The sequence below is a fragment of the Columba livia genome, chromosome 7 (assembly GCF_036013475.1).
Source record: "Columba livia isolate bColLiv1 breed racing homer chromosome 7, bColLiv1.pat.W.v2, whole genome shotgun sequence".
NCBI classification, from domain to species: domain Eukaryota; kingdom Metazoa; phylum Chordata; class Aves; order Columbiformes; family Columbidae; genus Columba; species Columba livia.
Genome location: NC_088608.1, coordinates 16,513,529 through 16,539,961, shown reverse-complemented (window position 1 = coordinate 16,539,961; position 26,433 = coordinate 16,513,529). Strand labels below are relative to the sequence as shown.

The 26,433-nt window shown below is 60.4% G+C and overlaps 1 protein-coding gene across 14 annotated transcripts in view; it reads left to right on the top strand.

The window, feature by feature from the left end:
- Nucleotides 1-26,433, top strand: part of TNS1 (tensin 1) — a 66,097-nt gene that overhangs the window by 4,686 nt on the left and 34,978 nt on the right. For 9 of the 14 annotated variants that reach the window (XM_065070679.1, XM_065070682.1, XM_065070680.1 and 6 more), the window contains exons 3-17: nt 179-216; nt 15,327-15,365; nt 17,479-17,520; nt 20,284-20,333; nt 20,663-20,834; nt 21,210-21,260; nt 21,778-21,900; nt 22,168-22,232; nt 22,354-22,437; nt 22,553-22,665; nt 23,301-23,361; nt 24,546-24,621; nt 24,748-24,877; nt 25,277-25,342; nt 25,887-26,048. In XM_065070679.1, the coding sequence (XP_064926751.1) occupies nt 179-216; nt 15,327-15,365; nt 17,479-17,520; nt 20,284-20,333; nt 20,663-20,834; nt 21,210-21,260; nt 21,778-21,900; nt 22,168-22,232; nt 22,354-22,437; nt 22,553-22,665; nt 23,301-23,361; nt 24,546-24,621; nt 24,748-24,877; nt 25,277-25,342; nt 25,887-26,048 (1,272 nt within the window). Of the gene's footprint in view, nt 1-178; nt 217-6,837; nt 7,537-15,326; nt 15,366-17,478; nt 17,521-20,283; nt 20,334-20,662; nt 20,835-21,209; nt 21,261-21,777; nt 21,901-22,167; nt 22,233-22,353; nt 22,438-22,552; nt 22,666-23,300; nt 23,362-24,545; nt 24,622-24,747; nt 24,878-25,276; nt 25,343-25,886; nt 26,049-26,433 lie in introns of those variants that run through there. The other 5 variants (XM_065070681.1, XM_065070691.1, XM_065070687.1 and 2 more) reach the window with 4 other exon arrangements.

Sequence of the window (26,433 nt, the reverse complement as noted above, 5' to 3'; positions counted from 1 at the left end):
GGCATCCAGGTGTGCATGTGCACATTGTGGTGATCTGTGCCTGGTGCCAAAGTGCTCCATGTCCCACAGCATGGATTGCCGCTCCTGTCCTGCCTCCCACGTGGGGTGCCTGTGGGCTAACCCCTGGCGATGCCCCCTCCCGCCCCCACTAACTCTCTCTCCCTTCTCCCTCCCACAGGCTGCAAGCTCTCCTGCCACACCAAGTGCCAAGCCAAGGTAAGGCTAGCACCCTGAGGTGTGCCTGTCCCTGCCCAGGGTTCACTGGGGACTTGGGGTGGGGGGAAATGCCATGGTCTGTGACAGCTGACCCTACTTGATGGGCACTCAGAATGGCTAGTAGCTGTGGACTGGTCCTGGTGGCACCAGTGACACCTCGCTGCCTGACCCCTGATGGCATGTGCCCATCCAGGTACAGGATTGGGTTTTGGGGTGCAGCCCTTCTTGGAGGGCATCGACAGGGCCCTGTCTCCGGGTGCCTGGAGCAGTGTGCCTTTTGCCGGGGTGGGTGCTGTTGCATGTGGGTGCCACGCACTGCGGCTGAGCGCTGCCAGCAGCATCCACGCAGACTGGGCACCTCTCCCGATACCCAGTGCCGCCGGGGGCGGATCTCGCTGGCAGGAGGGAGCAGAGCTGAGGATACCCGGCAGTGATGTCTGTTTCTCCGGCTGCTGTGCCAGTGGACGGGGACCCTACGGTAACCCAGGTTCTCCAGGGATCTGGAGGTGGGCATGGTGCCTGCTGCTGGGCTCCTGGGGCAGGGGAGGCTGCGTGTTTCTGAATCCCCAGGGAGGCACGCGTGCCAGCCGGCTCAGAGGCTGGCATCCCGGGTGGGAAGAGGCATCTCAGGCAGGCAGCTTAGGCTGGGACGTGCTCCTGCTGTGCCCATGCCTGTGCCCATGCCTGGTTGGGCAGGAAGGAAGAGAAAAAGCCCCGGGGGGGTCCTGTGCCAGGGACCAGGCACGCGTCGGGTATCGAAGCATGCCACGGCATGGGGCAGGCACTGGGAGTGGCTGTGGCACCCAGCCCTGGCTGGGGTGTCAGAGGAGGCGGGAGCTGTGGGGACACCCTGGGGACATGCCTAGAACTCTGAGGCCTGAGTGGGAAGGGCAGAGGTAGCTGGGAGGCTTGGTGGGGCTGTACTACCTGGGGGACCTTGTGCCATTCTAGGACCCTGTGCCACCCTGGGGAATCCTATACCATCTTGGGGACCCTCTGCCAGCCTTGGGACCCAGTGCCATCCTGGGAACCCTTTGCCAAAGATGCCTGGGGTCTGAGACCAGAAGAGGTGGCTTTGCCTTGATGCTGGGGTGCTACGGGGAGAGGCAAGGGGGGCATGGAGTGGGGTGATGCCCACAGAATGGCAGGCAGCAGCAGGGAGCATCTGCTAGTGGTTTTCAGGCAGGAGAGAGTGCTGGGAAGCGTGTTCGTCTGGATATCTGCCCCATGGGGATTCTCTGATGTCTGATACAAGGTTGTGCACCAAGAGGGGAGTCACACTGTGGTCCCAGCATTTGGTAGCCTGTGCACAGGGGCAGCCTGTGGCTTGCTCCCGTGGCCGGCTGCGTTTCATTAGCCTCCATCACCCTTCCCATGCTTGCTGGAAGCTGGAGCCCCCTTGGTGGGGCTGGCTAGCTGAGGGGTGTGCTGCTGGTGGGGGGGTGCGTGCATGGGGCCAGGGCCAGGGGCCTTCTGCAGAGCTCCTTTGGGCCAGCGCCCAGGGAGGGGCTCCTCCGGCCGGGCAAGCGGCCAGCTGACTCACACGCCGGCTTGTTATTGTAGGGTCTCTGGGGAGGGTGCATGTGGGGAGGGGGCTTGGCACAGAGTAAAAATGGCTTCTTGTCTACCTGCAGCCCCTCATGTTTAACCCCTGCATACCCAGGATACTTCAGAGGGAGGAGATGTGCTCAGTCCAAAAGCACTGGCAGCTGCCCCCACCAACTTCTCCAGCTGTGGAGATGTTGCCAGGGTCTTCATGTGTCCCCCTCTGGTGGCTCCTGGCCCTGGGACCTGTCCCATCCGCTGCTATTGGCAGCGTCTCCTTGGTCCCTGTGTTTACCCCCTTGGGGCCTGCCCAAACCCCTTGTTCTGCCTCCCCAGCTTCCCCCCACAGCACAGCCGGCACCCAGCCAGCTGCCTCCTGGCCCGGTTTGAGGGGAGCCCCCAGTTACAAACCCCAAACGAACTGGGTGTCGTGGGAGGGTGGGAGAGGGGAGAGGCAGGTGTGTGGGTAGAGGCTGGTGGGGTGTGAAGAGTTGTACTGGGGGTGATGGGTGTGGGGTGCCAGGGGGTATCATGGGTGTGATGGGGATGGGGGAGGACACACTGGGATGTATGTGGGGGGTGCTGAGGAATGCCATGATCCTTTGGAGGTGGTGAGGCAGTGAGCAGGCAGAGCTGTGCCATGGCAGGAAGGACCTGCACCTCAGCAGTGACCTGCACCCCTGCCTGAGAGACAGCAGAGGGACAGCAATGTGACCTGTACCCCTTGGTGGCGCAATGCTGGCAGGGTGCCTGGGGCCTCTGGATGGCTCTGCGGGGGGGCTGGGGCAGCCACATATGCACCAGCTGAGAAGCGCGACGCTGTTCCCATGTCCATGTAAGGCCCTTCTCGTGCCCAGCCCCTTCGCTCAGGGATTTTTCCTCGCTTAGCAAACCTCCCTCCCTCCAAAGGGGATGGACAGACGGTCAGACACTGGCATGTATCTAACCCCCCCAGCCTGCCTCCTCCCTCCCTCCCTGCACTGAAACTGCCTGACCAAAGCAGAGAGGGTGTAGCTTCCTTTGAAAAATGGGGAATCTCAGTAATGGAGCCCTTTCCTGGGGGCAGCCAGGGTTGGGGACGTGCATGGAGCGTGGGTGCTGGCAGCCTGGGGTGCAGTGCTTTCCATGGCAGTGATCAGGTGTGTGAGAGGGCATGATGAGCCCGCCTGGCCAGGATGGAAGGATGGAAGATGCTCCTGGCAGCAGGGCTGTGCAGGTGCTTCCCAAATCATGGAGGAAGGGAGGTACCGCAGGCATTCCAGTCCCCTGGGATGTGCTCATTCTGACTGGGGCTGGATTTTGTCATGATGCTGCTTGGTGAAGCTGAGAAAATACGGGGGATGATGCTTCTCCTCATGGTGGGAGCTGGCCTGTTGGTAGCTGGTTTGGTTGGGGGACAGGGAGAACTGCACTGTTTGGCTGCCAAATTGGCTGGTGATCGCTGGTGGATGGTTCTGCGAAGTGGCAGCTGTGTCAGCCCCTGGTCCTGGCAGGGCTACAGCCTGCCCTGCTCACCCTGTGACACACCAAGGCCCACAGGTCCTGGGGGAGTGGGGGTACTGGGCTGTGCTAAGAGAGGAAACTGAGGCATGGCACATAGCATGGGACCAAAGCCCTGGGGGCTGCCTTGTCCACTGGTGTCTCTCCCTGGGGAGCTGTCAGTGCGTGCTGGAGCCATGTCAGGCTGCTGTGCCGTGTGTGCGAGTATGTGTGTGTCTGTACATGTGAACACGTGTGTGAATGTGCATGTGTGTGCCCAAACACGAGCGTGTTTGCACAATCATGCACGTGCATGCGTGTACGTGATCATGTATGCTCATAGATGAATGCACATGCATGCAAGAACATCCATCCGTGTGCACAGGTGTGCTTGCACATGGGCGGGTGTCACATGAGTGTGCTCCCAGCTCAGTGCCATCCATCCCTGCTGGCCTCACACCAGGCCCAGCTTGTTTTTTGAGTGCCCCCTGCAATGGCACTCCAGGGGGGGTTGTTTGTCCATCATTAAACCAGTTGCTGGAGTGGGACCAAAGCTGGGCAGTGAGGTGTGTCCTGGCCAGAGCAATTGCTCTCAGTGCCCGTGGCGCCAACTGGCTCTTGGTGGTTGGGGGACACAGGGGGACCTGAGCCAGGGCACACGGTGCTGGTGAAGGAGACATGTGTCTCCTGGCCTCAGTTGTTGGCTGGAATCCCTGCTGCTTGCAAAACAAGTCAGGGCCAAGAGGGGAAACCGAGACAGAGTGGTTGGGCTCTTACAGGCAGGCTTGACTTGTGCTGATGGGCACCATGGTGCGGCCGGGGGCTCTGAGCAGTGCTGGGGGGCACAACCATCATGGGCTCCCTGTGGCTGTGCCAGGCTCAGTGGCTGCAAGGAGGGGATATCGCTGTCCCAGCTGTACCAGGCTCGTGCTAGGGGACATGTGGCTGTCCCATCCTCGATAACCACCCCAGCCACTCTGCCTGTCAGCCTCCTCCCTGCGCAGTGTAGGGGATGACATGCCAGTCACACGGGGAGCTGCCCATCCCATCCCTGTCCCCGATGCCTCGTTAAAAGCCACCCCCCGGTGCTTCGGGACAGCTAATTAGCAACATCCCTGGTCTCCACAACAGAGCAGGCGGCGGGGGGGTGGAATGCTGCAGGAATGTGTCCTTGTCCCTGGCATGGGCCCAGCCGGGTGTCAGGACAGGGGGCTGTGGGGTCAGCCCTGCCCCAGTGCTATGCCAGGTCATGTTTGTGCAATGGGTCCTGGAGGGGGTTCTGGGTTTTTTCCTCCTGCTTTCCTTTTTCCTCTTCTTTACGTCACTGCCCAAATATTTGGTCTCTCTCAGCTCCAGGGTGGGGGGGCTGGCTCAGCTGCTCAAAGGACCTGGGGCCCTTCTCTGCACCCTCTGGGTGCTGCTGGGCACAGGGAGAGCAGGCAGGGGATTGGGGATGCTGAGATCACCCATGCTCACTGCACTGGTGGGCACTGGCCGGAGCTGGCCTGGGAATTGTCAGCTGAGGTAGCAGGGACCACCAGCCTCCCTCCTCAGGGGCTCCCAGGGCTGGATCCAGCCCACCAGGGCCCTGCAGTGGTGGGAAGCAGAATCCAGGCTGGACAGAGGCTCCTGTGGGGCATTTCTGCCTCATTTCCCATCGATTTCTTCCCTTCCCAGACCACTTTGCATCCCTCTTGTTTACCCCTCTTGGGACCTGCCCCAGGAAGGCCGCTGGGTTCCCAGGGGCACCCAGTACACTCTGTGGTGTGGCACTGGCCCCAGACCAGCCAGAAGGTCTGGCTCAAGAATGGGCTTTATGGACCCTGTGCTGATGCTTCATCTCCTCCCTGCATGCTTTTACCTCTGGAGATTACCCCCACCTCCCCCTGCCCCAGTGCCTGATCCCCAGGTCCCCTTTTTTCTGCTGGGATCTGCGGTGGTGATGCTGAAGGGTGCTTGGTTTGGATTGTGAAGGAGCTGGTTCATGTAGGAGGTGATTTCTACAGAGGTGATAGGGGGACCCTGCAGGGTGCAGGGGCCACCAGAGCCACTTGGCTGACTGACAGACCTGCTCTTGATTTTGGCCCTGATGCCTCTGAGAGATATTTGGTGGCTGGAGTTCAGGGACATTGTCAGGACTTCTCTGGTCATATCCTGTGTAGAGGACATATCATCTCCCCGAGGGACAGCTCCTATCACCTCCCCAGGGGCGGGGACATGTTGTCAATGCCCTTTGCTCACCCACTCACTCCCATCCCACTCGGCCACTGATACTTTTCCATCTGGTCCCAGCGATTCCGCTGCTGGTGTTTCCCAGGGTCTGGGAGCCATCCCACGGTCACCTCCCAAAGAGCTGGGGCTGAGGGAGTTTCTGTGGGGATCTGTAATGGAGCTGAGCTGGGGTCCATGCCTGGCTTCCTGGGCACAGGGTGTTTGTTGTCTCTCCATCCTGGCTGCAGCACTCCCCTCTTTTTAGGATGTCTGCTTTTTGGGGGCTGTGGTGCTGTCTTGGGGTGCCAGTGGCTGTTGGGGTCCAGCCCCATGCCCTTGGGTGCTGGGGAGGGCAGCAGGGTCAGCATTTGCTCAGGAGCAGGGTGAGGAGGTGCCCCCTGTGGATGTCTGGGCTCTGGCGCTTTGTCCTTGGCAGCAGGAAGGGTCTCTTGGTGCTCCTGTCCTATGCACCATCCAGCTGCCCAGGAAACTAAGGCAGGATCTGCTGGAGTGGGATTGCACTCACAGGGGTGATGCATCTTCTGAGGGTTTCGCAGGAGGGCAGAAGGAGAGCCACTTGCTGCTACACCCTACCCAATGACATTCTTGGGGGTGGTGAGACAGGAGGGGTCCCTGGGGTCCTGCCCCATGCTGGCAGAGCCTGCCTCAGCCTTTTGGCTGGGCCTGCGGCATGAGGATGGAAACGCAAACAGGAACGGGGAGGCGTTGGGTGAGAAAATGTCAACAGCACCGGGCCAGGTGCCTGGCTCGCTGCCTCCTGGGCTGGTTTGTTGCTCTGTGGGGCACTGTTGGGCGGGCTCCCCCCTGCCCCACACTGCTGGGGGTTCCCCTTTTGCTCTTGGGTCTTCCCAGCACTGCATACTTGCTCATGCATCAGGGCCAGGGCTGGACTGCTCTCAGGGGTGGCTGGGGAGAGCAGGGCTCCATCCATCATCACACAGAGCCCCGAGGAGGAAGGGAGATGGGAAGAAAGCAAGGGGGTTGCTGGCTGCACCCTGGGTTTGGGAGAGGCGAGCAGGGACTAGTGTGCCTCTGCATGCCATGGGACAACTGGGGCTTTTCCAGCATTTCAGCTTTGCTTTATAATTGGGAGTGGGGGGAGGGCTGGTAAATCTTCATATCTCCCCAACACCAGGGGTGTGGGGCATCCAAGGACCATTAATTGAGCACCCCGTCCTGTGTGTGGCACAGGGGGACCAAGTTGTTCCAGGGGGTGCCAGGTAGAAAAGGCCCCAAGGAGGGCCCCACATTCCTGTCCCTACCCCCCCCCGCCAAGGGCATGGGGACACTGGTGGCGTCACACGGGGCGATAAGGCCCCGACCCTGCTGCGCCCCGCTGCCTGTTGTGGCCCCTCAGTACAGGGTGCAAGGCACTTTGCAGACGTGGTGGCAGTGCAGGGAGGGGGGGTATTTTTTGGTGGGGTCTGCGTGCTTGCCAGCACCCCTTGCCCAGGGCTGGCTGCCCGAACCGGGCTCCCGGTTGCCTTTAAGGGCGTTTTTGGGGGAGGCGAGGGGAGCGGAGCGGGGCTGGACTTGGAGCGCGCCGTGCAGCTGGGGAGAGAGGGAAGAGGAGAAGAAAGAGGGAGAAGGAGCGAGAGGAGGGAGGGGAGCGGTGGAAAAAGCCGCCCGGGACCCCCTTCCTCCCCAGGGCCGGGGCCGGCACCCCCGGGGTCCCCAGCTCCCGGACGCCCCGGGGGTGCGGAGGGGAGAGGGCGGCCGACGGGACCCCCCTGCGCCCCTCCATCGCCGGGGTCCCGCTTGCGGGGAGCGAAACCCTTCGGTTCTCCCCCTCCTTCCCTCCCCTCCCTCCTCCCTCCCTCCTTCCTTCCTTCCTTCTCCAGGCTTGGCCCGGGGAGGGAGGGGGGCTCTGCCTGCAGTTTGCTTTCACGCCTGCCCGCCTGGGCGACGCCGGGCTCACGCCTGCCCCCCCCGGCCTCTCCGGCCGCCCTCCGGCCGCCCCCCGGCCGCCCCCGCGCCCCCCGGGCCAGGTGAGGCTGCGGTGCCGTCCCTTTCGGATGTAGGCAGGCGAGACCCCGGATGGATTTCGGGAGCGTCATGAACCAGGTACGGGTGGACGGCGAGGGCACGGGGGTCCTCAGCGCCCCCGGGGGGAGAGATGCTGCAGGAGATGGCATCTCTTCAGGGGGCGGGGGCCACGCGTGACATCCGAGCGGTGATGGGGTAGTGCGTGGTTGGGGGCGTGCTGCCCCCCTGTGTTGGAGGGTCCCCAGTTGTCGGTCCCTGGAGGGGGTCTTGGGGTGCGGGGCGGCTTGTAGGGGGCAGTGCGGTGCTCGCAGGGAGGAGGATTTGGGGAGGGAGTGAGGGCTGGTTTGCTGCCGCCTGGGAGCTGTGAGCGGCTCGGGGGGCCGTGTCCCCCGTGCCCACCTCCCCACCTCTCCGGGGCGGTGACCGGCAGGGAGCCCCGGACGGGGACACACAGGCGCTGGGGTTTGCGTCCCCTCCGGAGTGCGTACGGACCTGTCCCTGGGGAGCGAGGGCAGGGCGGGAAAGCGGGGTCCTCCCCCAGCACTCCGCTCCCACCCCGCGGCCAGGTGGGCGCTGCCGGGCGGGTGCCTGTCACCCCAGAGTGGGGGACACGGCGGGGCAGCTCCTGCGCCAGGACACCCTGGCAGCCTACGGGTTAACCTCTCCTCCCTGGTCCCTCCGTGGGACCGTCGATGGTTAAACACCGGGTTAATGAGTGGCAAGGAGCCCGGCAGCCCCAGCGAGTGCCAGCCCCCACAGGGCAGGGACCCCCGGCCCCTCGGCCGCCGCCGGGCACGCAGGGGGTTAAATCCGGCAGGGCAGGTCCCGGCGCAGATGTTTTTGGGCTGTGCTCCTCGGAGAGGAAACGGCTGAGAGAGGCATCAGCCCTCTTGGTTTTAAGGGGAAAACAAGAAAAAAAAAAGAGAACTGTTCTGTTCTCGGGGCACTCGCGGCTGATCTTACTCCACACTGAGGTCAGCCCCCAGTGCGGGACCGGTGACCCTGCTCTGGGTGTTGGGGAGTGGCTGGCAGGGACAGGGAGGTGATGCTGGCTGTGCCCACTGGGTCCTCATGAAGGGTGCTGGATTGGCATCTGCTGCATGATGAATTTGGGGGTGCTGGGGGACACCTAAATAGGCACCTTGTGTCCCTACAGTGTGGTAGCACTGGGAGAGCTGTGTGTGTCCTGCCTGGAGCCCAAAGCCATCCCTAAGGGTGACACCCCCTGGGAAGCTGGGTCAGGAGAAAACAAGCCCCCAGCCTGTGCTCTCTCTAATGAAGACTGTTAGCGATCCTGCTGGCCCCTGTTTCAGGAAGGGCAGGGCTGGTGCTGTTCCTTGAGGCTGCTGCTCCCTGCCATCCCCCGGGCAGAGTGCTGTGCCTTGGGGCTGTGCCCCTCCCTGCCCCCCCCCCCTTCTGGGGTCCTGAGTTGAGGGGTCCATTTGCACCCTGGCTTTTTCGGGGCGACTGCCAGAGCAGAGCTGTGCCCTGCCTTGCGCCACTCTCCTGCTTGCTTTGCCATGGTCACATGTCTGGCCTCATGCAGTCCATCCCTAGGACATCCAGTCACCATGCCAGCAGCCCCCGATCAGCACCAGAGGCACCCCGATAAGTGCTGGGAGGAGAGTGGCCCCATGGCACAGTCCCCAGGCAGGGGCGAGTGGCTCTGTCCCTGCTTCCCCCTTCTGTTCCCATACCCCTTCAACCCCATAGATGGGGGAAACCGTTTTTGGGGGTACTGCTCAGCAGTTCAGTTTTACTGCAGTGTCTTCAGCTGTGTCCGTGGGATCAGGACACAGCGCTGACCCCAGTTTCCATCTGCTCAAGACTTTCCCCCATGGAGGGAACCCTCAGGCTGGGTGCTCGGGGGGACAGACCCCCTGGGGCAGCCAGGGCTTATTTTAGCACTTTGACCACCCTTTGAGATGGATTATGGCTCCACAGAGGTTTATGGGTGCCCCATGGGGCAGCCCAAAACCTGCCCTGGGATCACTATGCCTAGGGATGGGGCTTGCCTAATGTTCCACCGGCATGGCAGAGGGGATCTGTGGGGCGGGACCCCACACAGGGCTCACTATGGGGCACAGATAGCCAGCCTGCCTGCTTATGGGCCCATGTGCTGGGCAGTCCCACGGGAGTACCTGTGCTCATGTCAGAACCCATTTGTTGAGCAGTCCCATGTGAGAATCCATTCACTGAGCAGTCCTGTTTTGGAATCCCTGCTCTGGCCAATCCTGTGTGAGAATTGCTGCTCTGACCAATCCTGTGTGAGAATCACTGCTATGACCAATCCCTTGTCAGAATCCATGGGTTGACCAATGCTGTGTGACAGTTTATGCATGATTAATCCCACTTGAGAATCCATGTGTTGACCGATCCCAGGTGATAATCCATCCACTGACCAATCCCATATAAGCACTTGTGCACGAAGCAGTCCCAGTGAAGCTCTGTGGCAGAGTGTATTTCAGGGTGACTCTGCTCCTGGCTGATCCCTGGTGCAGGAGCTGCTTCCTAGCCAATCCTTGTGGTTGGTTTGGGGCTGGGAGGTTGAAGAGGGGCTGAGGGGACCTCCCTGCCCTCCCTTGGGGCAGGCTGGACGTAGAGGGCAGTGACCCCACGCTTTCCCTTGGGGCAGGCTGGTTGTGGGCTCTTCATGGGACTGGGTTGAGGGGTGTCCCTGTGGTGGGGTGGCAGCCCATGTGTGTGGGTGCTTGCAGCAGGGCATGGCTGGGGCTGTGGGGTCTGCGCCAGGCAGGCGCTGGCCCATGGGGCTGGATCCAGACCCGCTGCCTGCAGATGTTGCCTTTTTAGGCACTGGAGCACAGCATGTCCCTGCCTGTGGGCAGCCCTGTGCCGAGCCAGCACCCGCTGCCAGAGCAGGGCCAGCTCCTCTCCTGGGCATGAGGAGGCACCTCTGACTGCTCCAGACCCTAAAACCCCCCTTTTTCCCCCCCAAACAGGCTCAGGGCCACTGCCTTCTCCCTCTTCCCTCAGTTGTCACTTGGCAACCCTGGGGCTGATTGCTTATATCCCCTCGAGCCGGGACCTGCCCTTATTTGGGTTGAAACCAGGGCTATTTTGGTGCTGCTGCCTCCATCATAACCCTTTGGACTTTCCTTGTGTGTTGCCTTCTCCGTCCTGTCTTTCTGTGCTGGGTCTGCTGGCCTGGCCAGCTGTGGGCTGATGGGGACTGTCCTCTCCTGGCCGTGCTATGGGTCCTGGGGTGCATTGGGGTGCTGGTGGTGCTCCCTGTGGAGGTCCCTGGTGCCACAGTGGGGTGGAGCGGCTGGTGTCCTCTCTGGTATCTTAGCTCTGACCTGCAGGGCTGGGTGCACTGGCTGACCTCTGTCCTGGCCCTGCTGCCACCTTCCTGTTGGGGATGGGCCATGAGGTGGCTCCCCAAGGACATACCAGGAGACAGACGGAGGGGATGGGGTCTGTCCCAGCTTGGGGGACATCGCTGGCATGGTGGTGGCTCTTTGCTGTGCTATACCCTCTCTGGGTACCACCAGCATCTCTTGGGCAAAGTAGGGGCAGGGCAGCCTGATGGCTTCTGCCCTAGCATGGGTGCTGCTGGGCATTCTGGCACAGTGACAGTCCCTCGTCCAGCTGCGGGGCGGAACGGGGATGCTTGGAGGAGAGCCTGGGAGCGGTGAGACCTCCATGCCCCGGCATCAGCCTGGCCTGACTCACCACGAGCTGCTGGCCAAGCTGCTCCCCAGCCCTTTGGCACAGCTACTGGTTCCCCCCGCCTGAGGAGAGAAACCCCAAAAGCAGCAGAGCCCCTGAGTGCTGGTGGGGGCAGAGAGGGACTGTGTGGTACCAGGGTGCTGCCCCCTCCCCAGGACCCCTGTGCTGGGGGGACAGGGCTCCACACGGCTGCCTTGCACACTGGGGCTGTGTCAGGCAGGGTGGAGCTGGAGCGAGGGGGGAGCGGACGTGGATGGAAACATGCTGTCCTCCCGCAGGGGACTTGTTGCATAAACAGGAGATTTGCCAGAGCTGCAAGAAATGTGAGGGCTGGAGCAGGCAGCATGTGGTGAGGGCAGGGGGGACCTGACCCCTGTGCAGGGCAGGGGGGTGGCCAGGGGGACACTCTCTGAGCCTAGACCCTATAGTCCCAAATGGCTGGCAGGGGGAAGGATGCTGTGGCTCACCCCATTGAGAAGTGGGGAACAGGGGTGTTGGAGAGAGGAAAACCTTCCTCAATGTCACCAACTTGGTGGCTCCAACCTGTCACTCACTCACTCCTTTCCCCTTAAAGCACCTTCTGCTGTTGAGTGCCAAAGTGGATCTGCACCTCTGCCCCACACCATGACTAAGAGCATGTTCAGCAGGTCTGGAGGGACTGGTGAGCAGGGGAAGCACTCTGAGGCCAGCTGGGAGGGTGCAGTGGCCCGTGGTTGTCCCTGGGATCCTCACTTGCCTGGAGTGAGGTCTCGGTTTGAGCAGAGAGCCATGGAGTGCATGAGGAGGTGATGCACAGTCCAGCTGGCACGTGGGTGGTGACTTTCCTAGGGAGAAAGAGGTCCTCCATACGGTGACATGGGACCCCATGAGGTTCCCCATAGGGTGACGTGGACTGAACTGGCATAATTTCATGTGGCCTCTGTCAGTGCCACCCCAGTGTTGTCTTGTGGGACACTGATCTAGCCAGAGTTGCCATCCTCTTTGGCAACTGTGTTTCTAACCCACAGGGTGGTTTGGGCAGGAGACCTCCTTCCCAGAAGCTGAGGGAGACTAGAGTGCCTTGCTACCCTCTTTTGGGGTCCACATCCCTTCTGGGTGGGGTGGCCAGGGGAGCTGTGCCTGCCTGATGCTGGCTTGCTGTGGGGGGGGTCCATGACGCTGGGAGGGTCCCTTTTGGCAGCATGTCTGTGGCGCCAGCCACACCAGCTGGGCTTGCTTGCCAGTGTCTCGATGCCTGGCTGTGGGAATCGGCTCTGGCGTGCAAGGATCAGGGAAGCTGGTGCTGTAGCTGCTCCTGGCATTGCAAGGGTCAGCGCCGGCCCGGATATCAGCCGGCTCGGGAATGTTTATCAGAGCTCCTGGGGAAGGGAAAAACAAAAACCACCACCCAAAGGAAGGGATATGCGTCAGAGATGGGCCTGCATCACCCACCAGCAGCCAGGAGGGCTGTGCTGCAGGCTGTGGGCCAGCACTCACCCAGCTCCAGCAGCCTGACTGGGGGGCACCCTGCACTCCCCCAGCCCACCTTGTGTCTGGTGTTGCATTGACCCAACCTGCTTCTGAATCACGGGGCCCCTGTGTGGAGGTTTGTCTCCTGCCGGTCCTGGTGGCATCCTGCAGGCTGGGGCTACAACCCATGGGGATGCTCCGTCCAGAGCAGGATCTGGTGATGTCCCTGGGCACCTCTGCAGCTGCAGGGCTTATTTTGCTGAGGGAGGAGGAAAGGTTTGGGAGGGAGGGAGATGGAGGTGGTGGCTGCAGCATGGAGAAGGCTCCAGGGTGTCTCATCACTGAGTATATGGTGGGTATCTGCATCCCTCCAGCCACACTCCATGCTTGTGAACCAGTGCTAAAGTCCCAGAGGGGCTACGGGGTACAGAGGCTGGTCCCTGAGCTGCAGCCAGTGAGGTGTGGTGGAGGAGGGCTCCTGTGGGCTGCTCTGCCCCTGGGGTGGTGTGGACAGGGGCTGACAGGGCTTTACTGGCCAGGTGTTTACTTCTGGGCTTGGACATCTCAAGGGTAGAGTTTCTTTAGGTATGGTGACAGCTGGCTGTGAGTGATGAGCCCATCCCTGGTCTCCAGGAGAAGGCTGCAGGGCATGCCTAACCCTTTACAAGACATCAGAGAGTCCACGCCACTTGTCACCGTGGGGCCTTGTTCGCTAGGAAACTGATTTTGCTGTTAGGCAAAACCTGGATCTCAAGGCAGTGGCTTACGGGATGTGGCTGCTGGGAGGGATGGGGCTGCAACCTGGGGGGCCGGGCCGGTGGGGGCTGTGGGGGGCTGGTGGGGTGGGCGGCAGCCCCGCTGCGCCTCGTTCCTCGCATTCCTGGGCAGGGCTGCCGGGCGGCGGGGTCGTGGCGGCGGGGGCCGGGCGGCAGGAATGCAAACACCGGTGGGGGGAGAAGAAAGGCCGCTGTGTCTGCTGCAGCGAGGCGAAGCCAGAATGGGGGTGTGTGGGTCCCCCTCGCCTTTCCCACCCCTCTGAGCACTGGGGACAGAGGTGGTGGTGGTCCTGGGGTTCACTGTGATCCTGTGTGGGGCGATGCCCTCAGTGGTCCAGTGGGGCAGAAGGGATGCCCCTGCACCCCTAGGTCAGGAGCTCGGCTTTCTTAGGGAGAGATCTGTCTGGTGCAGGCTGTCCCCCGTCATCTTGAACCTGAGGCATGTTTGAGCCAAACTTGAGAGAGGGACAGAAGCTGAAAACAGTTACGTTCTTGCAGTGCTTGTAAAACTGCCTTTCTGGGATGAGAGTGCCATAACAGCCTGGGCTGGTGTCTCTTGTGGATGGGAGGGGCGGTGTTGGGTGAGCACAAGCCCATACTAAACATCAGAGAATCCGCTAGGGCAGGGAAATACAACCATGGGCACCCCAGTTTTCTCCCCTTCTCCAGCTGAAGTAGCATTTGTAGCCTGCAAACCTCCTGGTGCCGACAACAGAGGAAGGGTGGGCACGGACCCTACCTGTCTGTGGGACCACTGTGTCCCATGGCAGAGGGGGTAGCTGCATAACTCCCCCCATCACTGGCCTTGGGAACTGGGGCTGTGTGGGGGCTGTGGGCCTTTGATTGAGCATCTCGGGGGGAAGAGCGCAGCGGTGTGCGGGGCACGGTGCGGGGTACGGCGTGGCCCTCGCCAGCTCTGTCTGCGGCGGCTCGCTGCCGGAGAACATTCCAGGGAGGCTGGCGTGGGGCCAGCACCGCGGGGCAGGGAAAGGGGCCTTTTATGGAAGCGTTTCTGCATTAGAATAAAATCATAATAATAATGCACAGGGGAAGGGAGGAGGAGGAGGAGGAACCCCTGAAGAAAACAGGGGGGCGGGACGGGAACAGGCTGGCAGCTGGGAAGGGGGCAGGCACTGGGCATTGCCCTGTGGGGACCGGGGTGGGGTGGGAACTGGGGGGCAAATCCTGCTTTTTATGGCCCAGGACAGGGGAGGCTGAGTGGGGTGTGGGATGTCCTTGTGCCACCCCCGTGGGGGACCAGCCCTTGGGTGGTGGTTGGTGTGTTGACTCAATGCTGGGATGGGGCAGCGGCTGGCTGACTGCGGGTCACGGCTCCTGGGGACACATGTGGGGTCAGAGAGGGAGAGGTGCCCTGAATCACAGCCACCCGCTACTGCTGGCATCTCTGGGCCAACGGGCTGCAGTGGCTGTTCCCGCTGCCCTCGACACTGACAAACAAGACGCTGCCTCTCCCACCCTGGTGTGCTGCTGCTTCCTAGCTGACTGGGGTGCACGCAAAACCCAAGGTTAATTGTCAGTAATTGCCGCTGGTAATTAAGGTAACAATAGCTGGGCTGTTCAGCTGGCAGCTGCAGGAGCATTCACGAGGCCAGGCTGGGGTTTGTTCCAGGACGCGCTCTTGGCATCAGGCAGCTGCCCTGTGCTGTGCCACGTCCCACCGTGCCCACCCGCGCTGGGGCTGCCTGGGGCTCCCTGGCCGAGGACAAATGGCACTGCTGCCATGGACCTGAGCCCAGCCCTGACCTTGGGCTGCTGCCTGTGCTCCTGCCCGGGGTGGGAGGGCCATGGGTCATGCGTGCCCCTGTCACCTCCTTAAGCTGGCACTGAGTTTGCTTGGGGTGTAGGGATGCTGCAGCCTGGCTCCTTCCCATGCCTCATGCTCAGGACTGAGGTCCACAGGGTCTAATCCTGGCCCTTTCTGTTTCCTTGCAGGCTGTGACCCCCTGCTCCCCTGCTGTCAACTATGAGCTGGTGAGTCCCCCTCTGTGAGCCATGAATGACAGGCAGGGCTCTGGGGATGCTGGGTGGGATGGGACCCCCTGTTCTGCACTGGGTGTGGGGCTTGCTCTGCCTGAGGTCTTCAGAGTGTGAGTCCCCCACCCCCAAAACCACAGGGATCCTGTGCTGGGGGTAAAAGCACCCCCGCCATTTTGGTGCTTTGTCCCCCAGCATTGCTGGCTTCAGGGTATTGGATGTCTGAGCAGCATGAGTTGAGGCAGCCCAGCTATCATGGGACTCCAGGAGATGGGGATTTTGGGGAAGAGGGGTGTGCAGGGTTCATGGGAGGGGCAGGCAGATGCGACCAGACTGGGCTCTGGGGTCTCCCCTCCCTGGCTGGAGCCATCTTGCAAACCCAGGGATGGTTCTACCAGATGTGCCTTTGGCTCGGAGCACCCAAGGCTGCACATTCCTGTCCCTTGTTATTGTCGTCCCCTGCTTTTATCCTTCCTGGGGACCTTTAATGAGCAGCTGGGGTGGGGACGGCACACAGCCTTTTCCACCCTGTCCTCTCTGGACACCAGGAAGACAGCTGGGTGCCCCATCTCCGGACACCCTGTCCTGGGGAAGGACGTTTGGGGGTTTGCTGGCCAGGCAGCCGTGCTCCCTTGCCACACTGCTCTGGGCCATGGCCGGGCTCTGGGGATGGCAGGGCATGGGCTGGCATTGGGAGCAGGATCATGCCCAAGGCAGAGGTTTGGGAAGTGTGGCATGGCAGTGCCCACCAAGCATCATCTTGCTGGTAGAGCAGCCCCCCTGCCCCATCCCCATCCCAGTGGTGGGCAGAGCGGGCACGTGGCAGCAGGGAGGCTGGCATTGCCTGGGGCTGGCGCAGCCGCCCTTCCTTCTTGCTCCAGACATGTGCCAAGGCTTGCTGGGGCAGGCGCTGGGGAGACGAGGCCCTGGCAGGGTTTCAGCTCCAGGCTCAGCAGTCTGGCAGTGCTGGGGTGGCTGTGCCCCATGCAGGGCCCTGGGCTGAGCACCCCATAGCTGGGCAGGGGTCTTACCTGACAAGTGGGTTTAGGGGATGGAACCCTGCAAGCTCATGGAAGTAGCGTGTGAGCCCGATCGAGGGGATGAGAGCAGAGTGTGCTGCACACCCCAGGCTTTGCGGTGGTTATCTGCCCTGGGTTTAATCTCTGCCTGCACTTCCAGCCCATGTCAACCTTCTTGGGCACTTATCACCAGCAAAAACATGTTGTCTTTGAGCTGGGACCGTTACTGCGGCTCAGGGAGGAAATCGAAAGGGGTTTGACTCATCCCATGGGCTGGAAACAGCAGCCGCAGCCCTGCTGTCAGTACTGGAGCAGCCTGGTCTTGGGGTCCCTGGTTCCAAGACCCCCATGAGCCACCCAGCTGAGTGCCTTTGATTTGCCACCCCAGGCACACCAACCAGCTGACCCCAGGCTGAGTGCTCTGTTACCTTTTCCCTGTATTTGGGGTCTGGACACTCTCCCTCACCCCTGGAAGGTTATTCCCAGCCCCATTTCAAACCTCTCCATGGAATCCAGTAGTGTGTCACCAAATTTGCCCCTTTTCTGAGCATCTCAGACCCCCAGACTCCCGCCAGAGTCCTTTGCCAGCGCCACAGGGCCAGGTTTATCTCGAGGAGCTGTGCCCGCTGGTGGCCGGTGGCCAAGCTGGGTGTGGGGCTGTGCTGGGCTCACCCTGTTGTTTACCTCCTGGCTGTGGGGTCTGACCATGGAGGATCCAGATGGGATTCTGGAGGTGTCTGGGGCACTGGGTGCCCACCATGGAGTGGGCGCAGGGTTTGGCAGAGTGCTCCCCATCCGCGACAGCGGTCCATTGTGGAAGGCAGGATGGCAGCATCCTCCGTACCAAGCATCGCCCCAGCTCTGTGCTTGGGTTTCGAGGGATTCCTGACCTTTAGGAAGAACGGACACGCTGGCCGGCAGGGAAGGAAATGAGGCCGTGGTGCATTTCCTAGGAAGGGCCAGAAATAGCCAGGGGTAACTTTTGACCCTGGCCCCTGCTTTGTGTGCATGTTTTTCTCTCAGTCTCTCTCTCCTTCTCTCTCATTTGCCTTTTTCTCACCCTCTCCTTCCTTCTGCCTGCTTGCCTGCAGCCATCCCCAGGGGAGAGCATCGTGAAGCAGGTAGATGCCCTGGTAAGTGCTACCAGCTGTGGAGGCTGGTCTCTGCCTAGAGACTTTCCAGGGTGTTGCTTATGCCTTTCCCATTCCTGTAAGCACCTTCTGCAGCCCAAATCACTCAGCCTGGGATGCCCCTGTGGTCTGCCAACGTCCCTGGAACTGCCCTGCCCTCTCTCCCTGCTGGCCAAGGTGATGCTGGTCCTGCCAAAGGCCAAGTGAGGTGCCCAGGGTTGGTGGCAGAGCCCAGTGGAGGGGAGGCTGGGGCTTTTGCCACAAAGCCGGCTTTCCTGTCCCAGAGCTGGGGATATGTTATTTAATCTGTGGACATGAAATTGCTAAGACAGTGTAGACAAACACCCTGCCAAAATCAACGTGGATGGCTTCCCCCTGCCCGCAACCAGCTCACCGGCCTCCCGGTGTGCCAGGGCTGGGACCTGAGGGACGGAGGCAGAGTGATTCCCATGAGGAATAGGGTGAAAGTCTTCCTCACCTGGGAGCCAGATTTGCCCCATCCCTTTGGTTGTCCAGGGTGTGTCTCTAATCCCTCTTCAAGCTGGAGAAAAAGCACCTATGGCTGGAAAAGTCCATTGGGACAGTCATGAGTCCTCTTTGCTGGCTTTGCTTTCCTTTGGGGAAGTTTGCTGCTATGCCTGCATCCTTTATCGTGCCTCAGGTCACCCTTTCCAGGCAGAAGGGACCTGTGGGTTTTGGATGCTACCCAGAGCCTGGGGACATGCTGAGCCGATGTGGGGCTGGGAGGCTCGATGGGGCTGGTGCGGGTGGGGCGGTCTTCAACCCAACGTGGTTGGGACCAGCCTGCCCTGTGCTGGGCTGTACTGGGACATACTGGCTTGGCTGGGTCTCTGCTCCAGAAGGGATTTTTGCAGGGTCTCCTAGCCTGGTGGTGGGCAGGAGTGTTTAATAACGCAAGCGTTTGCTCCTATCAGCTGATTGCAGGCTGACTCTTGCTTGTGCAGGGGCTGGCGACAGAAACAGCAGCAGCTGCGGTTAGAGCAGCGTGGGGGGAGTGGGGCAGAGCCGAAGGGCTCTGGCCAGGGTGGGGGACACTGGAGCACCCCAGCTGTGGGCACCCGCTCCCCCAGGCTGGGAGGGTGCCAGAGTAGAGCCACCATGCCATGGAAATGGATTACCAAGGGTCTTGCTGCCGTCAAGGTATGGAGAGGGGCTCTAGAATCCCTTGCTTGCCTGCCTATGCCTCAGTTTCCCCAGCTGGGAGAGGGGGCTGAGTCCTGGTTGCCCCATGTCAGCTCCTCCATTGGGCAGGGCTGTGGTTTGGGATGTTGTTGTGGCTGGATGGGGTGACAGGGGCTCATGGGGCTCCCTTTGCTGACAGGTGTGGGTGGGCGACCCCAGATGTATCCTGCTGTGAAGGTTTGCGGCAGAGCAGAGCCCATAGTGGGGATTCTGTCCTGGTCACCCGAGGGTGATGCAGGGACAAGCCCAGGCTTAGGTTCAAGCTTGCTTCATGCACACTGACTCTGCCCATGGAAGGTTTTACTTCCCTTTTTGTTATGCTTTAACTCCTTAACGCTGGGGGGTTTCTGGAGTGAGCAGGAGAGTTGGGGCACCTTGGGAACAGCCTTGGGGGGGAATTGTCACTGCTGCCCATGCACCCCTGGGTGCTCGGACACAGCTGCCACCTCCTGGAGTGGCTTAGGCTGGGAGAGGAGACCATCGTCCCCAGGTCCCACGGGCTGCTGAGCCCAACTCTGCTCAGCTGGGCAGCCTGACTTTGGAAGGGTGACATGAGGCTGATGGAGGGTGACACTGGCTGCCTGTGGGACCAGCCCTGGAACCATGTTGGGGGGAAGATGATGGGCGAAGGGTACCGGGGAAACTTCTCCCACGTTGCCCCATTGCCTCTGGCTGTGCTGGTTGTGGGATGCCGCAGCCCTGAGGAGAGTGGCAGTAGGTCCCACAGCTCCGTGGACAAAAGGGGTATCCCAGGAGCTGGCTGTAGGGCTCATTTCTTGTTTCTGGATCCTTTTGGGAGCTCAGGATGTGCTGCCTGTATGAGATGAGTCTTTAAATGACTCCTGCTTGTTAGCTAGAGATAGTAAAATTAATGAGGTGTGAGTGTATTTTTCCTTAGCAGTTTTTTTTTTTTGGAAACCCTGCTTTGTTTTTCGGCTGAGGTCACGAAGTCACTGAGCAAACCGGCTGCAGATGAAATTTTTGAGGCCAGAGAACATGCATAAATAGAAGTTTCCTGCTCCTAGAGCTCAAACATTTCCTCCCAGCATTTGGCTCTGCGGAGCTGGGGCCAGAGCAAACCCTTGTGCCTGGCTGGCTCCTCACCGCCACTTGGGCAGTGAACCTGCCCCTGCCCTGGGCATGGCCAAAGCCACCCTGTCCTGCCAGGTGTGTGCCCAGGGCCCACCTGAGACCAGAGGGACTCGTGACTTGCCTGAGACTGTCTGACTACCCACAGCATCCTCCTCAAAGGTCTTTTGGGATGCTGTGCCATGGTACTGGCCCTGCAGGTGCCTGTGGCGGCTGGTCACAGCCACACTGGGCTTGTGAGAGATGGGTTTTGCTTGTGGCCATGGTGGGGGGACAATGGTGCTATTGGGCCATTTGGTGCCACCAGGATGCTCAGTGAGTGATATGTGGAGATAGCGATATTTTGGGGGTGTTATGGTATGCAGGGTGGTGTGGTGGGGATGGGATGCTCCAGCAGCACCATCACACCTTGCTCTAGCAATACCTCTGTGGTGACTGTGGTCAGTAACTCGCTTTTCCTCTCTGGTTCTTTAGGATGCCACAAAATCCCCCAGGAGTGGGCAGTCACGCCACAAAACATCCAGGTAGATGCCTCAGTTTCTCCTTCTGGTGACCATCTCTGCCTTACCTGAACCTTGCCCCGGCCCTGCCAATTCTTTGCTTCTCCAGTTGTACTACAGCTGGGGGATGGTCCCCATGGAAAGACATAGTTTATGACCTACCATCCCCAACCTGGGGTCCCCAAGACACCGTGTTAGGACTGGGAGCAGAGCAAAGGCTGTAGGCTGCCCTGCTGCCATCCCCAAGTGTCCCAGCCTGTCTTGCCTCACCCCAGGGGCCACGCAGGGTGGGGAAGGGTCACTGTGTCCCCTCCCCACACCAAGTCCTGGTGATGGTCCCCTCCCTCACCCAGGAGCATGAGCCTGACCATGGCCATGGAGAGCAGCTGCGAGCTGGACCTAGTGTACATCACGGAGCGGATCATCGCGGTCTCCTACCCCAGCACGGCCGAGGAGCAGAGCTTCTGCAGCAACCTCCGCGAGGTGGCCCACATGCTGAAGTCGAAGCATGGGGACAACTATGTGGTGAGTGACATGGCTGGGTCCCTGCCGGACTGGGGAAGGGGCTGGGGTGCTCAGGCCTTGGGAATGGGGTGCTGCACATGCTGGGGCTGCTGCACAGCTGCATCCTCACCTCTCGCTGGGTTCGACTCTGGTGAGAAGAGTCTTTGCACCAACATGGGTGGATCTTTTCCTGTCTTGAAGCTTTCCAGCACCTTTTGGACCCCGTGGGAATTTTTAGCCATTACATTGCCCTGTGGAAAGGCATTACTGGGGTTAATATATCCAGGGAAGCCTCTCATGGGGAGATTTGGGGAGGCTTTGAGGAGCAGAAGAGGTGAGGGTCTGGCAGCGAGGGAGAAAGGTGTGCCTTCACTCTGTCTTTCCTCTTCCCTGAAGCTTTTCAACCTCTCTGAGCGGAGACACGATATCAACAAACTTCACCCCAAGGTGGGTCGCAGCTGTGGGGAGCAGTGGGGCTTGGGGCTCCGGACAGGGCTGTCGGTGGGACCAGCTCCCTGGTGCAAGCTGTTTGTGGGAGGAACAGCCATCCTTTCTTTCCCACCCAACTGGTGAAGGATGGGGCAGAACCTGGAGGAAAGCACTGGGACTTCCCAATGAGTTTGCCTAACCCCATCTGCCCCCATCCCAAATCTGGCTGTTGTGGTCTTTTGGAGGGCCCCCTAAGGCATCATCTGCATCCCTGTGACTGTGGGGGAGCCCTGGGCAGCTGAGCTGAGTGACGTGGGGGGAGGGCTGAGATCTGGGACCCCGATGGGCTCCCCAGGGCAGGGCTCTGGGCAGTGGGGTGCAGGGTTGGGGGAGAGGCTGGGCGGGGTACGTCAGGGCAATGCAGGGGTGCCCTCGGGTATGTGTCCTGGGCTTTACACACTGGCAGGCTGGGAACTGTGGAGGGGCGGAGCCCAGCGTGGATGTGACCCCTGTTTGTCCCCCACCTCCCACCCAGGTGCTGGATTTTGGGTGGCCTGACATGCACACCCCAGCGCTGGAGAAGATCTGCAGCATTTGCAAAGCCATGGACACGTGGCTCAATGCAACGCCGCACAACGTGGTGGTGCTTCACAACAAGGTTGGCTGGACCTTGTCCCTGGGGCCTGGGCGGGACGGGGGGTTGCAAGGACAGGGCTGAGCAGCGTCAAAGGCCAAGGGACACAGGGTGGCTTGGGCTGTGGGTAGGTGTCATCATGTATGTGTAGATTGGTGCGTGTGTACAAGGGTTGGGGTGTGTATGTCGGTGCATGCGTACAGGGAGCACTGTGTGCATGCCCGTGTGCGTGGTGGCCATGCCGCAGGCACCACGGCCCCTGTTGACACCCCTTGTGCTGTGTGCCCGCAGGGAAACCGCGGCCGGCTGGGGGTGGTGGTGGCTGCCTACATGCACTACAGCAACATCTCAGCCAGGTGAGAGGGATGCGGGGTCCTGGGGTGGCCCTGGGGCGCACTGCCAACCTCCAGTCCAGCGGTACTGGGGTGCTGGTGCTGATGCTGTCCTTCAGCCTCATCTACCCTTTTGTCCTTGCAGCGCTGACCAGGCTCTGGACAGGTTTGCCATGAAGCGCTTCTATGAGGACAAGGTGGTGCCAGTGGGACAGCCATCCCAGAAGAGGTGGGTCCTGGTGTGCGTTTGCAGGCTGGGTTTTGCCCTCATGGCCAGGGCAGTTGGGGGTAAGGGGAGTGCTTTGCTGTGGGTCCTGCTCCTGAGCTGCCTGTCTGCCCTCCAGGTACATCCATTACTTCAGTGGGCTCCTTTCTGGCAGCATCAAGATGAACAACAAACCTCTCTTCCTCCACCACGTCATCATGCATGGTATCCCCAACTTCGAGTCGAAAGGCGGTAGGTGCCCCACATCTCCTCCAGCCTGGCCCCCACAGACATACCATGGCCCCACACTGCCTGGCTGGGCTTGCTCTCCATGGGAGATATTTTCCACAGGTTCCTTGGCAATTTGAATTTCCCTTTCCCTCTTGGGCACTGTTCACTACTGTTATGGGGGTGCTGCCTTTTCCCACAGAGACACCTTCATGGGGTGCCTTCCCCGGCCCCACACTGGGCACTAACCTGAGCTGCCGGGTGACAAGCCTTTTCTGATGGCTTTTTGGAGGGTGGCACCAGATGGGGGCTGGGGTTTGGAGTGCAGTGCCATGTCCAGTGCTGGTACCCAGAAGCGGTCCCTTGCTCAGAGACCATATCCCACCTCCATCCTCATCCCGGCACTTGCCCCAGGTCCTACAGGACCCAAACTGGACTACAGGGGCTCTCCTCTTTTCCCACTCCATCCCAAGCATCCCTTTCTGCCCATCCCAGATGTTGCCCATGGCCAGTGCGGGCTGGCTGGGGCGGGGAGTGGCTGTTTGCCTTGGCTCCCTCCCTGTTTGGATTTCTCCCCCATGACTAATCCCTGCCCTGGCCCCTCCGCCCTGCCGGCTAACAGCAGCACTGCCTTCTCTCCCCGCCTTGATGTCTTCCAGGTTGTCGGCCCTTCCTGAAAATCTACCAGGCCATGCAGCCCGTCTACACCTCGGGAATCTAGTAACTATCTCCTTGCCATGGGGCTTCCCTCATCCCAGTGCACGGGGTTTGGCAAGTTGGGGGAGATGGAGAAGGTCAAGGCCAAGTCCCAACCGGTCTCAATGCCCTGTTCTTAGTCTGTTTGTGGTCCAGGGAAGTGAAAAAAAGGGTCTTCCCTTTGCTTGGAGGTGGTAACTGGCTATACTGGGCCATACTGGGCCCTTCTGCTGGGATGGCTGTAGTGACACTGCATAGCAGCAGAGGGAGCCTGGGGCTGGGTGTCCCTGGAGGGAGCGTGGGCAGGGATGGGGACACCTCACCCTCCCTGGGGGATAGAGGCATTTCTCCTCTCCCTGCCCAAAGAGCTGCTTCTCCTGCCCAGAATTGTCCTAAAAGCCCTCTTCCTCTCCCCAGTAAAGAGTTTCCCTCCGTTTTAATGTCCCCACGATTTACCCTGACATCGTTTTCCAGTGCTGCTCCCAGAGCAGGCACTGGCAAAGGCAAAGCAGGAACCATTTTCTACAGCTGCCCTGATGCTGGGCTGGGACCCCTGGCTCCTGCCCCCATGGAGGTACCAGAGCCCCTGGCCCTGAGTGTATTCCCAGTTCACCACCAAACCGAGATCTCCCTTCCCCACAGCTGGGTGTCCCCGTTAGCTGAGATTTACTGCCCTCCCAGCCTTGCCTCTCAGCTTTTAATAGACTGTTTATGGGATGCCAGTAATAAATTCCAGGTTTATCTTGCCTGTGAAATTGAACTCCATTCTTCCCTTGTCCCCCAGTGCCAATGCTACCACCTGGAGGCATCTCCCCCAGCACTCTGTGGAGGACTTCTGGCAGGGAGACTGGGGCAGGGAGGAGAGCCTTTCCCAAGAGATCTCCCTCCACATCCCATGCTCTGCTCAACCCACGGGAGCAGGGTGGACAGCCTGATAGCCCAGACCCAGCACTCAGACCTCCATCAAATCCTCCCCACACAGGATTTTTAAAACCCTCATTGAGCTGTGCTGTTTCCCTCTCCTGTCTGCCTCCCTCTGGAAATGGGTGCCCTTTGGGGTAGCGGATGGGACTCTCTTCTGTCACGTGGAGGGTCAGCTCTGTGTTTTGTACCTTTCCTGACTGGGTTTGTGTGGAAGGGGCTGGTGGAGGTGGTTTTGGGAGCACTCTGCACTGCAGCTCACATACTCCTGTTATCCGTCTCTGCAGCAACGTGCAAGGAGACAGCCAGACGGGCATCTGCATCACCATTGAGCCTGGCTTGCTCCTCAAGGGCGATATCTTGGTAAGGAGTCTTGGCCCAGCCCCCCACATGGGGAGCAGCTGGGGGACGGGTGGTCCTCATGCCTTGGGACCCCTCGTCCAGCCTTGGGGGCTCATCCTGACGGCTGGTTGCTGCTCCCATCCACAGCTGAAGTGTTACCACAAGAAGTTTCGCAGCCCGACACGTGACGTGATTTTCCGCGTGCAGTTCCACACATGTGCTGTGCATGACCTTGATGTCGTCTTTGGCAAGGAGGACCTGGATGAGGCCTTCAGAGGTAACTTTCCTGGCACCTCCCTGCTCCAAGCTCCCTCCTCCTCCCTCCCCTCTGACACTGCTCCCATCGTGGTGACAGATGGGCACCCATCCCAAATCCACCCCTGACGAAGCAGGGCACCCCTGCTCCATTCACAGGGTGTGGGGCTGCTGAGGGACCCTGGCAGTATCATCCCCTTCGTTGTCAAGATAAATACCAATGTGCTGGGGCTTCCTTGGGGTTGTTCTGCGGGCTGAGATGTGCTGCCCCATGCCAGGATACGTCCTACCAGCTCCTGGCCTTGAGCTGGCCTGCAGGAATGTTTGATTTGGCCCTCTGGGTGCCATTGGAGGGATGGATGGATGGATGGATGGATGGATGGATGGAGATGATCCCTTTGCTCTGCTCTCTCCTTTACAGATGACCGGTTCCCTGAGTATGGGAAGGTGGAGTTCGTGTTCTCCTACGGCCCCGAGAAGATCCAAGGTACGGCTGTTTTGGAGCTGGGTGCTGACGCCTTTCCTGCTCCCGAGCTCTGTCACCTGCTGCGTCCATTGCGACCTCTCCCTGCCCAACCAGGGACTGTCCCTTTGTCACCAGGGTGGGATGAGGAGTCCTGGCATTGATGGTAATCTAGGAGCACCCATGGGTGCCCTATCGCCCCCACTCTCTTCCCTGGGAGGCTATTTTCTGCAGCACTTGCTGATCCGTTAAGGAGGGAGTGCTTGGGAGTGGAATGCCCCCTACCTCAAAAAGTCCCGTCTTAGGCGTGCTTGCTGTCAGTCTGTCTGCCTGTCCCTAGGCAATCCCAAATGCCCCAGCTAGCTCTATACACCTCGTTTGTGGGTCTTCGTGTACTGCCCCGTGCCCATCCATCCCTCTTGGTGCCCCCATTCCTACATGACTCTCCTGCTTTGCCCTGCAGCTCCCTCCCTCTTTTCCTTGCCTGCACCTTCTTACATCTTCTCCCTCCATCCCAGCCATGCTGGCTCCATTGTCACCTTGACTGACCATCCTTGCCTCTTCCCAGGCATGGAGCACCTGGAGAATGGGCCCAGTGTCTCTGTGGACTACAACACATCTGACCCGCTCATCCGCTGGGATTCCTATGAGAACTTCAACATTCAGCGTGAGGACAGTGCAGAGGGCGCCTGGGCTGAGCCGCCTCTGCCCAGCAAGCACCTGGAGAAAGGTTAGGGCTCACAGGGCGGTCGGTGGCTAAAGTGTCCCCATGGGAATCCCCCCAACTCCAGGGAAGGGGATGCTGGCAGGCAGCAGAGCTAGGGACAGGTGACCACTGCCAGGAGGAGCATGACCATGGGATAGGAGAGGAAGATTTTGTGGACTTTCCCTCCTGCCACGGTGCCAGGAAGCTCAGGCTCTTTTTTTGGCACTTTTGCTCTCAAAGCAATTTGCTCATTGTTTGTACAGAGCAGGACCCTGCCCTGGTATACACCTCATAGCCTTGGGAAACCCAAACCCCAAGCCTGTTACAAGTTGGTCTTAATGGGGGGAACATTAGGTCTCCTAGCTCTTTTCTCATGGTGCAAGTGTGGCAGGATGTTGCTGTGCCTCAG